Source organism: Typha latifolia, chromosome 3 (assembly GCF_019914945.1).
Source record: "Typha latifolia isolate L0001 chromosome 3, TyphaL0001v2, whole genome shotgun sequence".
Taxonomy (NCBI): Eukaryota; Viridiplantae; Streptophyta; class Magnoliopsida; order Poales; family Typhaceae; genus Typha; species Typha latifolia.
In genome coordinates this window covers 14,785,354-14,798,458 of record NC_133088.1, presented here as the reverse complement: position 1 = coordinate 14,798,458, position 13,105 = coordinate 14,785,354, and the positions used below count along the sequence as shown (strand labels likewise).

At 35.4% G+C, this 13,105-nt stretch overlaps 2 protein-coding genes across 2 annotated transcripts; both read left to right on the top strand.

Annotated features, from left to right (window-relative positions):
• The first annotated feature begins 1,552 nt into the window (after positions 1-1,552).
• On the top strand, positions 1,553-3,043 carry LOC140784022 (transcription factor LAF1-like). The gene is made up of 3 exons (XM_073131199.1): positions 1,553-1,688; positions 2,159-2,288; positions 2,467-3,043. Exons 1-3 carry the CDS (start codon positions 1,553-1,555, stop codon positions 3,041-3,043), a joined length of 843 nt encoding a protein of 280 aa, XP_072987300.1.
• A 1,087-nt stretch (positions 3,044-4,130) lies between these two features.
• On the top strand, positions 4,131-12,762 carry LOC140784709 (DEAD-box ATP-dependent RNA helicase 8-like). Its single transcript, XM_073132238.1, has 10 exons — positions 4,131-4,768; positions 5,475-5,535; positions 6,549-6,783; positions 7,598-7,836; positions 8,625-8,876; positions 8,958-9,138; positions 10,724-10,812; positions 11,191-11,264; positions 11,351-11,503; positions 12,371-12,762. The coding sequence occupies exons 1-9, from the start codon at positions 4,464-4,466 to the stop codon at positions 11,427-11,429; spliced, it is 1,515 nt and encodes a 504-aa protein (XP_072988339.1). The 5' UTR covers positions 4,131-4,463; the 3' UTR covers positions 11,430-11,503; positions 12,371-12,762.
• The last annotated feature ends 343 nt before the right edge of the window (positions 12,763-13,105 follow it).

Genomic DNA, 13,105 nt, shown 5'->3' with positions numbered 1-13,105 from the left:
TCTACACGTACTAGTAACTTTATTCAAATGCAAATGGACTGATTAAATACAGCTCTCTGATCAACTGAATATACCTTGGGCCTTATCATCCACTGCATAAAACAAATCATGGTTCTACTATATAACTAAAGAGAAAATATCGTCCAAGATCTTTATATGCATAATACGACTGAAGAGGAACCCAAATTCTAAAGATGAATTTGTGACAGAATGATGAACTAGCATGAAACGAAGAATTTGCTGATTAGAGAACTACAAGGAGATTAAGAAATGAAAGCCTCAAGCTGGTAATCTAGTTAAGTTTGAGCTTTCACACTAAATTTACAATAAACTACTGTCTTTCTATGGGCCCCATATAACAGCTTCTTTTGTGACAGTCAAAAGCTCCTTTTGTTTATGTTTAATTAGAGGAAATGATTTTCTTGACTTCGACTGAGTATTGAAGGTATCAACTCTCTTTAATTACAGCCAAGCATGAACAAATCGTTGATAACAATGCTCTCTCTAGTCTGTGAGCTCTCTGATGTTCTTCAAGACCTTTTAGCTTAACCTGAAATTCAGGTAAATTATCGCGCAGGAATCTACCGTATGCAGTATTCTTCGCTTCCCTTTTCCTTCTCGTGCGAACTTGTTCTGCTAAGAATGTGTGTTTATTGGAGGAACATTACCTTTAACCCTTTTGTGATTTACCTTCAGGCTCATTTTGCTTGTCAGAGTATTGACTTTTAAGAGTTACCTTCTTCCCTGGAGAGTCTCTCTCTATATGGCCGTTTACCAACTACAAGGGTGTTTTGTAAACTTCATTGTCAGAAAGAAGAGAACAAATGAATCTTTAACTACTTGTAGTGAATTCATGGCTCAAGAAAATAACAAAACAATATTCATAATGTTCAAAACTTCAGTAATAATATTAAAGATCACCAAAATGTTCCATTCTGGTCAGGCAGATAAGATAATTATGGTTAGTAAGATCCAAATAATATCCTGTCATTGGAAATATTCTCTATCTCCACTAAAAGAAGCTAAGAACAATTTTTTTGGGTACACAACATGACAATGAAAACTGATACAAAATTTATAAATTATATCTGTGGCCATACTTTTTATTCGTGAGCAGCAAATAGAAGAGAGTTGACACTGAAAACAATTTCAATATCTCATGCGTGTAATCGGCCCTCTCTCATTCTTGTCTACCGCATTTTAATACTGAGTTTAGCGGCCTGAAATATACAAGCAACAGTCATACTGTGGTTTCTTTTATTTTGACAGGGTAAAAGGAGAATAATAAATATCATTCTTAAATCTTCAATAACTTTTAATTACTTGCAAAGAAAAAAAAGATCGACTGTGGTTAAGCATGCAATTATTGGCTAGAAGATACTGTAAGTATTCTACAATTTGTCTTAATAAACAAGTAGTGTGGTGAATAAATTCACCGTCGATCCTTATAAATCATCATAAAGGCCACAATCTCACAGCTGAATTGTCTCATACTCAATCGTTTGCTATTCTAGGATTTTTGTCTGTGATAGCTTGCAAACATTGCATGGCGATGGGGTGCAAGACATGTGAGAAGCCAAGGGTGAGTCACAGGAAGGGCTTGTGGTCGCCTGAGGAAGATCAGAAGCTAAGGGACCACGTTCTTCGTCACGGGCAGGGATGCTGGAGTTCTGTTCCTGCTAAAGCTGGTAACCTGCGGCATTTAATTTCCTTGAAAAGCTTTATGATGCTAGATTGCGATAACTATTATTCTTGAATTCAGAAACTTGAAGCAGAATGTATTATATACTTGCCTCTCAATTGCATTTCCTAATGATCATCCAAAGTTGCGCGAAGCTTAATCGCTGCACAGAAGGATGGAAAAGCAAAAGATGGGTTGTTATCAGTCTGTCATCCAAGACCTCTACGTCCAGTAGAATTCTAAGAATGTAGTTTGTCTCATCCTAAAACATCATACCATGGAGCTAAAATTGTAGAGCTTAGAAATGTGAACGCTTGGAAGATCAGCGTCATTCTTTCTCTTCTTCCTTTGCATTGATAGTTTAAATTATATGACTGTTTAAGAATTCCAGCGTTCTTTCTTGATGGTAGGTTCCATTTTAGACTACGTTTGCTAAGATTTATTGTTCTTAGTTGCTTACATATGTTGTTATGGCAGGCCTTCAACGAAATGGGAAGAGTTGCAGATTGAGATGGATCAATTATCTGAGACCAGGACTAAAGCATGGCATGTTCTCGCGAGAGGAGGAGGAAACTATCATGAAGCTTCACGCGGTGTTAGGCAACAGGTAAGACTTAATTCCTATAGGACTCGTATTATGATAGTTTAACAAGTTGGCCGTATAGTATTGAATAAAGAAACAAAATTGCTTCAAAGCCTATTGTTAATTATATATATGATGCTAACTGACTGCATATTTTATGCGACAAAACATGTCTCAAAACAACATATGATTGGTCTTGCAGATGGTCAAAGATGGCGACATTTCTTCCCGGGAGAACTGACAATGAAGTGAAGAATTACTGGAACTCCTATCTCAAGAAAAGAGTTCTGAAGATTGAAGGGTCAACTTCTCAAGCCTCATCATCCAGAACTATAGATTGGAATAGGCAAAGTCTAAAGTTAGAACAGTTCTCTGAAATATGGAATTCAGAACCTTGTGAGCAAGTTGAATCAACTTCAGCAGATTCCTGCCTAACCATGGTGCAAAGTACGGAGGTTGGCTACTCCAATGGGAGAATCCAAGCTCCCATGCACAAAGTTATGTTTGCAGATTGGCTCTCTGCGGATTATTCCAATGGCCAAAGTGCACAAACTATGGAAAGAGGGATGAATTGCCATTGGGATACAAGTTTACATACTGAGGTACATAGCCATGGATCTCTCCAAGTCGATCAATACCCATCCATTGGTAACTTCCTTCATGGATGTGTAGATTCTAGCATCTATGGCGAATTACAGTCGCAGTCTGAACCTGCGAGCCAGATCCAGGAAGGCGAGTTATATGATCTTTGGCGCATGGATGAACTTTCCTTTTGGTAGTTTTGGCACCAGCCATGGTGGAGCTCACTGAATTGTTCATAATATTGTACATGTCTTTCTAATGTCATTTAACTGTGAATATTGGTCTTATTTTACATGTCTTAGTTTTGGCATTGAAGTGTTTTAAGTTGGCCTCAATAAGTTCTCCTGTGTTTGTAAAAATAAGTTGAGATCATTGTTTTTGATAGCAAGTGCTCAAAACTAGCCTCTCCATTTGTATATCAAAGACAATGCTTTGGGTCATTTGTAATATACTCTATAATTTTATCATTGATGACTAGCTAGGATATCATATGTTCTCAAGTAATAACTCTATATACAGGGCTTCCTATAGGATGGATATTACATCAGCTAGTTGAGACCAATCTCGGCCAAATTATTTGCTATAAGACCAGTTCGCATTGCTACTATTTATACTCTTGAACTAATATAATTTAGAGAATTATTTTTTCTATCAATTCTTGAATTCATCCAACTAACTTTACTAGCTCACTGTCTCTTTCTCACTTTTGGTGAATGAAAAAAAAAAGAGAGTCTATATCCTTTCTCTTCCTTTCAACTCTTTCTATTACTTTTTTCTTCACTTTTCTTTCTCTCATTTTTGGTAATCTTTTTTATTTAATTGGATATATACACTAGCTTTAAGATATTTTTTAGGTAGTATATAATACAAATATAAGATGTGAACTGCCAGCGTTATAATTTTCAACTTCATTGCCACATAAAACTTTTTAAATATTATAAATTTCACTATATTCTTTCAAATATTAGAATTGAATAGTCACACTAATTTTGAAGAACGTAGTGATAATTATGATAATTTAATTAAATTTTTGGTAGTAATTATATAAAAAATATTCCTAATAATAATATGCTACTCATACCTGCAAATTATTATATTTTTCTGGTGAGCCAATACTGCTGCCCGTCCATTTATTACCATCCTCATCTCGTCCGTCCAAATCGACCGCCACCCGATTACGACACCAATAACTCGCGATCTGTACAAGGGCATTTTCGTCCTTTCGCATATCTCCGGGCCCACCTCACAAACAGTGATATGTTCGATGCCCGCCTGCCCTAAAGTGGAAGCAGTTACTTCTCCCAAAGAGCTCTCCGCCATCGAAGAAATGCCAGGCTCTCTGATGCCTCGATCGGTGTTATTACCTTCAAATCTTTGCCTTTGTTCTGCGGATTAATGCCTGAGGGTTCCTCCGATCGACGTGGAAGCGATGGAATCCTTCCCTGATAGATCTCGCTACGATCCGTTCCTCCTTTGCCGTCGATTTTTAGAAGAAGAAACCGTAGGATTCTGTTAGGGCTTCTTGATTTCTTGTTTTGTTTTTAGATTTTTAGGAGATTCTTTGTCTTTCCCTCCGATCGGGTTTGGTTTATCATCGGGGAGAAAGGTGCTTGAGGTATGAATCCTCGAGGTAGGTATCCCCCCGGGAACGGCGATGGCCGTGGGGGGAGCATGGATGGAAACCCTAATTATTATGGGAGAAGCCCTCAGCAACAGCACCAGTATGTGCAGCGGAATCCACTGCCGGGGCAGCAGCAGCAACAGCAGTTCCAGCACCAGCACCAGCACCAGCAGTTCCAGCAGCAGCAACAGCAGTTCCAACAGCAGCAACAGCAGCAGTGGCTGAGAAGGAATCAGATGGGAAGTGATTCCTCCACCAGCAAGGCGGTAACATCAATTCAGCCTAACAGCATTGATTCAAGGTAAGCAGTAGAAGTGAAAAGTATTGCTATTTTTAGATAGTGCTTATTTTGCAAATTGCTATACTGTAATGATGTGTTGTGCCTCTTTTCTCCTTCACGATCATTTATGTTATTTAGATCGGAGTTTTGTCGTTATATATAGTAAAGTGACCTAATTCAGTAGAGCTAGCTGTTGCTCTGAGTAATTGTAGCTGAAAATATCTCTCTTTGGGAGATTGGAATCATACAGAAATGAAACAATTGTACATCTTCGCAGAAGAACTCAATTGTTTGACATGCCAAACAAAAGAAAAAGGAAGGGAGGCATTAGAAGGTGGCAACAAAAGTAACATTGAAGGAAAGAAGGGGCATTTGAAAATTAAGTTTGCTGTAAGACACAATTGTCATAATTGCTTCTGACATGGACTTTGTGATCTAATTATATGAGACTATGCACTATTGTTGTAACATGGAGTTATCTGTTGAACCTTTCCTCACAATAAGTGTCTTGGCCTTTGATCTGTCTGTTGGTATGTTCGAACTTATGCCAACATTCCTACTTGGTTTAAAGCACTGCACAATTGTCAGAGTTCATGCATTGTATATAAATTGGACTCTGTATGATTCGATGAAGTGGAGTTAAGCTATATCCTTTTAGGTTAGAACCATTAGATGCATATCAACACTTCTGACACGTTGTTTTCCATTTTTTTCCTGATTGTTGCAGTTCACAAGATTGGAAGGCACAATTAAAGATACCACCTCCAGATACACGTTACAGGACTGAGGTAAAATTTGTGTGATCTATTATGTCAAACATTTGAATGATAGTTCTAAATTTTTAATGTAGGCCCCTCCCCTAGCTACCTAAATGAAAGACTGAAAGAGAACTGGGTTTATCCAGTTCAAACCAGAAAAAAGACTGGTGCGGCTAGATTCAGTACTTGAATTTGCCATGTTAAAGAATATAATTGGCCTGTGAAAATTTGTCACTATTAGTTTGTTTGATTATATATTTAGACTATATTTAGAGGCATCCTTATTTTTTTCGTTTATACTAAAGAAGGCAGCTTGGCTCATCCTGCTCTAGATGAAGGTAACAATTGCCTATGGTTCTGTTACAGTCCTATGGTGGGCAGGCGATTAATTTTTGAACTATTTAAGTACCCAACTTCAGGACTCATGTTAACTTCAACTGTCTTTAGTGATTGATGAGGATTCTTTCCTAATTCCGATGGTAGATATGTTTTATCTTTCAAGAACAATTGCCTCGGATGCATGTAGGACTTGGATCGGCAGCTTGCCCACTCATCAACTATTTACATCTATGCTTTTCCTTTTCAAAGCAATCACTAATTGTCTAGTATCTTAATAACAAAAATCACAATGTGACACCAACAGTCACTAAGTAGCAATATTCTATTTTTGACATGAATTCTCTAATAAGTTAAAGTGAGGTATATTTAGTGTTTAACAAGAATATTTTCCTCTTAAAAGTTAAATCTATTGCTCAGCTTTATTTAATATACTGTTGTGGTATCTGTGTGAATCCTTGTCCATATTATGGTTATAAATTTGATTCATTTAGCATTGTAGATCTTCATTTCATAGTTTTGTTCTTGACTCTTAAAACCATCAGGCTCGTCGTGCAGCTACCTTATCTTTGTAACTTTGTTCCACAAATTTGAAACAACAATGCTGTCAGAATGATGTGGTTCCACCTGCAGACATTCACTTTTTATTGCAGAAATATTTGTTTGAAAAAGTCTCAGTTGTATAAATTTTGATATGTTATATCCAGGATGTTACTGCAACTAAAGGGAATGAATTTGAAGACTATTTTCTGAAGCGTGAGCTACTTATGGGGATATATGAGAAGGGATTTGAAAGACCTTCTCCTATTCAAGAAGAGAGCATTCCCATTGCACTAACTGGCAGTGACATTCTTGCAAGAGCAAAAAATGGGACAGGAAAGACAGCTGCATTTTGCATTCCTGCACTGGAGAAAATTGATCAGGATAAAAATGCCATTCAAGGTCTCTTTGTCCTCCTAAACTTATGCAATCATATGAAATCTTGATCAACTTCAGCAAAGAGAAGAGGCTATCTTGATGTCTTTCTTTTATCATTTACTCGTATATATATCTATACATATATTTTTTTTTCTTTAGGAGCATAGAACTTGAACGCGTGTCCAAGGATTTTGTTTTGGTTTTGTTCTTTATACATGATATTCTTTTCCACTAGATGAGAAGATATGAAACACACATGAGTAGGCTTTGTGGATACATTAATCTAGCTCTTAGTACATAACACATTCTTTTAGCTCCCGTTTATTTTAGAAATAATTTTTTTTTTCTTATTCTAGAATACGACTTTTAGTTCCAGAATAACAACTAGATATCATAATAACCACATTTTAGAATATTAATACTATTTATCAAAATTATATTTTATATCATATACCAACCTAATTACTAATTTACCTTTGATATCTATACTATCTATTTCTTTTATCAAATCAAAGGGCATTCACGATAATTTCATAAAAAACAAAACACTTTTTGTCTTTACTTTATATCACATCGAAGACAATTATTATATATTTATTCCAGAATACAAGTGAACATAAGAATAATTATTCTTGAAATAAAAATCTCATTTTAGGAATAACAAAGATGAATATTTATTTTAAAATTGATCTTATTCCTAAAGTAAACGAGGCCTTGCTAATATTCATGTTTGTTGAAAATTAGTTGTTCTAGACCAAGTATTTGTTTGATGTAAATAGTTTTGATGATAGAGTTCAAACAACTATTCATATTTACTTATTGGATTTCTTGTGTTCAGTGGTTATATTGGTTCCTACAAGGGAATTAGCGCTGCAAACATCACAAGTTTGTAAAGAGCTTGGGAAACACTTGAATATCCAAGTTATGGCGACCACTGGAGGAACCAGCCTAAAAGATGATATTATGCGATTGTATCAACCTGTCCATTTGCTTGTTGGAACACCTGGTCGAATAATTGATCTTTCTAAGAAAGGTGTTTGTGTCCTGAAGGATTGTGCAATGCTCATTATGGACGAGGTATCTTAGGGCTAAAGAGTTTTTGCATTATGAAGAAGTTAATATGTTTATTTGTTATGGATATTGTTATAGTTTTTAATCATGGCTTGTGGATACATCAATTCTGCTCTCATTTGGGATCTCGTCCCGTCATGTGTACGGAAAAGCCCTTCAATGCATGCTTTTTAACTAGTGCTACTTCTCAATTTGTTAGAATTTTACTAGTTCTCATCTTGTGCTTTTGTGCACTCTCTCTTCTCCAAGTCAAGGCAAATGGCAAAGTGATATACATACATATCTCTGATAAAAAATCAAATTGCAATGCCAGAAACTTTTGTACCGGTGCTTCTATCTCAAGTCATTGTACTTTATCAACAAGAACCAAGTAAAACATGTTAGATTATAGTCTTACATACATTTGTTGGTGAAGTATACTTAACATTTATAAAATTTGTTAGGGTTCCATAGTTGTCAAGGATTGTTGTTTTTTTGTGTGTGGTTAAAATGGCATGTTTTTCCTTGGCCATCAAAAGGCTTTCATTGTTGGCTTGTAATGGTAACAAGCATTTAGCTACGTAGTGTCCAGTTTTATTCATTGCCTTGCATAGAATTAAACATTATGTTCCTTTCGTGATGTTTACTTACTGTTAGTTAATTCTCCGACACTTAGTATTGCACTAAATCCAGTTTTCAGCAAGTATTGAACCAGATAAAAAGATTGAATTGGCAGCAGCAATTTTAGAAATGTTTTCATTTATTCTGAATTAACTTTTAGCTTCAAGTTGAATGTTCTGCCTTTGCTCTTACAGGCAGACAAGCTTCTATCTCCAGAGTTCCAACCTTCTATAGAGCAGCTGATTCGTTTCCTTCCTGCTAATCGACAGATTTTACTGTTTTCAGCAACCTTCCCTGTAACTGTGAAGGATTTCAAAGACAAATATTTACCAAAACCTTATATAATTAATCTTATGGATGAGCTTACACTGAAAGGAATTACACAATACTATGCTTTTGTAGAAGAAAGGCAGAAAGTTCATTGCCTCAACACTCTTTTCTCAAAGGTTTAACCTAATTGCCTCTTCTTGCTTGGTGTGTTTCATCAATAATTTGAGATGATGAATTTGCTGACATTGTTTTGACAGCTTCAAATCAACCAATCGATCATATTTTGCAACTCTGTCAACCGGGTAGAACTATTGGCAAAGAAAATCACCGAGCTTGGTTATTCTTGCTTCTATATTCATGCTAAAATGTTGCAAGATCATCGGAATAGAGTTTTCCATGATTTTCGTAATGGTGCATGCAGGAACCTTGTTTGCACAGGTATTATACCGTTCTTTCGGTAAATTTTACTTGAATCACCTGTAAGATTTTGTTTCTTACCATCCATAAGTTCACATTTTTAGGAGAATATGCTTGTTACTGTTTCTAGTTCCTTCAGAATGTTTATGTTGTCTTATTAAGTTATTCCAGCCTTCCAGGGTAGCTTAATTACATATTGTTTGACATAACCATGTGATCGAGATTATTAATTTGCTGAAAAATTTGTCAAACTCAGTATGCAATTTTGCGTTAGTAGATCTCCATTTCATATGAGAAATAAGCAAGCTAGCAAAAATGAATGATCTTGATTTTGAGTCAAGAAGTCTCTTCCAGATAGGACTTATGTAATTTCCTGATCTTTATTTGTTTCCTGGGATGGTGCAACAGTCTTAACTCTGGGCAAAATTATTTAGAATTTTTACATTGTCATTCACTTATTTGCTGAACCTAATTATCTTTTCATTCACTCATAGCTACAACAATGTTTTTGGTCTCCAATTTGGTGAACACAGTTGAAAGATCATTTTTGTGAAATTCTCCTTTTTGGTTTTCTGTGTATTTGCTCTGATCTGTTTGCAACATGATTTGTTATCAAACTTCATCACAGTACAGCTTGCCGCAGTTATACAGTGTATATGATCTTTTTTCATTTTGCTTATTTTTTCTCATAGAGGCCCTAATATATTAATATCCTATATGACCAAAATCATTGGCCCTAAATGCTTGGTCGTTGTTATCTTATACAAGACCTGAAGAATTGCTTGTTTTTATAAGAGCTCACACCGATGAAAATGGTGATGGTTCATAAATTGTTAACTTGTTACTTCTGTGGAGGATATAAGTTTGTCCACTTGTCCTGATTACAGAAGATCTTACCGATATTTTGTTATGTACAAGCCATTGTTTTAAAAAACTCCTGCCTTAGCCTTCTGTCTTAGATAGAATATAACTAGTCTTTGCTTAGGTCCCATCTAGCTAATTGCCTTAGCATATTGTATCATACTTTAGTATGTAAATTGAATCTGAAAATCAAAATCATTGTATATGTTGATAAAATAGTGGATTGTAATAGTTTACTGTAGTTCTGAACAAGAATGCACTAATATATTATTTAGATTGTAGGTATTAATTTTAACTTCTTCTCTAATTATTATTTATTTATTTATTTATTTAACTGTCTTGAATTCTGGGCATCTGCCTAGCGCTTAAGCACTATATGGTCCCTTATCTGCCTGTCCACTGCTCAGTCTTTTAAAACTTAATGCAGGCAAATTATTGTCATCTAGTGCAGATGATTTAGTTCCACATGATACTAGGGAGAGCTCCTCTCTTTAGTGGGCCTGGGTCAAAATTCTCTTTTACACACTTTTGCAAGATGTGATACCATAGTTTCATTAGAGAAAGATTTTGGGTTATATTAAGAATTATATTATTTGAATATTGCTACTTATTTCAATGGATTGCGTCTTGTTATTGCTATATCATTCATGGTTAACTTGATAATAGCTGTAGGCTGATAATCATTGTGGACGAACATTGAGTTATTTTTATTTTGTGACATTTTTGTAATTTTCTTTATTTGCAGATCTCTTTACGAGGGGGATAGATATCCAGGCCGTTAATGTTGTTATCAATTTTGATTTTCCGAAGAACGCTGAAACGTATCTCCACAGGGTATGGTGTTGTTTGCACTTGAGCATGCTATTGTTAGAAACTCTTCAGACTCTGTTGTTACATGTCAATTAATATTATTTGCTTATAGAGTAGCTTTTATAGCTAGATGAATAAAGGAAAAAACAAAGCTGATTAGTTAGATGAACTAGTAGTGTATAATTTCCAAGCATGAAGAAAAGGACAGTTTAATATGGAAATATGAGTCAGCTTGCTTAGACTTTGCCGGTCCTTTTGTGCACTGTTTCTAGATTGAACTATTATCAAATTGGTTCTCACTTGATATGGTAACAAACTCCTACATTTGGCAGTGTGTTATGTTTTGTCCTGCCTGGTTTCTATTTACTTTATTTCCTAATAAGTTCACATATAATGTTTTAGGTTGGTCGTTCTGGGAGATTTGGCCACCTTGGTTTAGCAGTGAATTTGATCACATATGAGGACCGCTTCAACTTGTATGACTCATTGAATCACAAATATGCACGGTTACTCTATTTTACTGATTGTTTTCCTTTATACTGATATATTTGTTCAATGACAGGTATAGAATCGAGCAAGAACTTGGGACTGAAATAAAACAGATACCTCCACAGATAGACCAGACTATATACTGCCGATGATGTGTGAGATAAATCAGCGTCCTCTTTGTTGGTGAACATTTAGAAAGGCACCTTTGTAAATATCAGCTTATCAAGTAATAAATTTCTCTACTCATCCTTATCAATTATCATATGTTGAGTTTTTTTTTTCCAACATATAATGCTTGGATATAAACTCAGTTCCTTGTAGGAGGTTATGATGTTACATGGCTAGCTTACTGCTTAATCATAATTGTATAATGTCTGGTACGTTGCTGCTAAGGTTTCTCGCATCACTGGTGGAGTTAGGGATGAAAATAGACTAAGCATATCCACGTTCTATATGATAAACTTATATCAGTCTGTTTAAGTCGAGATTGGATAGTAAACCAATGATGGCACCAAATCCATCGTGATTTTGTTTCTTGATCAGATGTATTTCCTTTATTTCTTTTAAGAAGTTTGTAACCATATACATATCTAAATCAGAACTAAATTTATTTGTAATCTAGCTGAATAATAATATAAGAACCTATAATAACCGTTACCCACATGCTCCAAATTTTGGTACATAAATTCAAGGTAGTAAAGTATATTAAATATACTTTTGCCTACTTAACCAAAATCCCTTTTTTTTCCCATCAAGCATTTCTTTGTCTTTCATTTGTTATTATATAACTTGATTTTGTCCAAGAATATAATTGTCAATGGTGAAGAGACATGTGGACTTTGCATAAATCAAAGGGGATTACATTAGAATAACAGGAATAGTTTACATGGTGAAGCTCCATGAAATAACTGAAAAAGCTTTGTTTTTGTGAAACACATCTCTTTGTTTCTTGATGTGTGTATGTATATCTTACATGAGTATGCTATCAATTTACGCTCATGAATTGTGCCCCGAGTTTAATTGCATTCTTTTTTCCATTTCCGTTTCCTTCTCTGACAGATTTTTCGTTGATGTTATCGTTCTGTGTATCCAGGGTTTATTCTGTTGCCTAGCCTCAATACCTGAGCTAGCGTCTGATGGGGCATTCATCGGGATGATATTGATATCAGTTCATGTAGTGGATCCTTTATGCTGACATCACTGTGGTTGACTAGCAACTATCATGTTCTTATCACTTGTAGGTTGTCGGTATTTCTAACTGGAGACGTTTCTTGTATGCCTGACAAAGTTATTGTTAAGGCTTTAAATTGCTTTGAAGTTTCATTATTCTCTTTAATGTACTGTATAGTACTATAGGAGCTGATTACTCTGACAACCTCCAGGATTGTGTGTTGGATGAGTGCAACTTGGCATTAGTATTTGTAGTGTCAATGTATTTTCTTCATGAATTCAGATATTGCAACCTGATCAAAGATAGGTGAACAACTGTATGCTTTCATTATTGGCAAAACATTTTACTTTGTTTGGTGTGGCAGATAACACCTTTTGGTCATCGGTAGCCTCTAATGGATATTTGATGAATTTGGCGAAGCTAGGATATAGATTATTAATGTCATACTGCCATAATGGTGTAGTTTATCGATCAAAATGAAATTTCTAGGCAACAAATGAGCTATTTGTTCTCGATGGTGTTATTATTAACAGGGAGCGAGCAATTCTTCGTGTGACTCTTTTTCTGCAGATAGAATGTCATTGTGGAACTTGAATTAGATCAGGCGATATATGTGTGGTATGTATAAAATGCGTGGGGTTCCTTCAACACGTCCAG

What these genes read in the sequence shown, in the direction of transcription:
- LOC140784022 (XM_073131199.1), top strand. Translation starts at nt 1,553, where the DNA reads ATGGGGTGCAAGACATGTGAGAAGCCAAGGGTGAGTCACAGGAAGGGC. An exon ending in TTCTGTTCCTGCTAAAGCTG is followed by an intron (nt 1,689 to 2,158) that starts GTAACCTGCGGC and finishes TTGTTATGGCAG; the next exon opens with GCCTTCAACGAAATGGGAAG. An exon ending in CACGCGGTGTTAGGCAACAG is followed by an intron (nt 2,289 to 2,466) that starts GTAAGACTTAAT and finishes TTGGTCTTGCAG; the next exon opens with ATGGTCAAAGATGGCGACAT.
- LOC140784709 (XM_073132238.1), top strand. Translation starts at nt 4,464, where the DNA reads ATGAATCCTCGAGGTAGGTATCCCCCCGGGAACGGCGATGGCCGTGGG. An exon ending in ATACACGTTACAGGACTGAG is followed by an intron (nt 5,536 to 6,548) that starts GTAAAATTTGTG and finishes TGTTATATCCAG; the next exon opens with GATGTTACTGCAACTAAAGG. An exon ending in CTGAAACGTATCTCCACAGG is followed by an intron (nt 10,813 to 11,190) that starts GTATGGTGTTGT and finishes ATAATGTTTTAG; the next exon opens with GTTGGTCGTTCTGGGAGATT.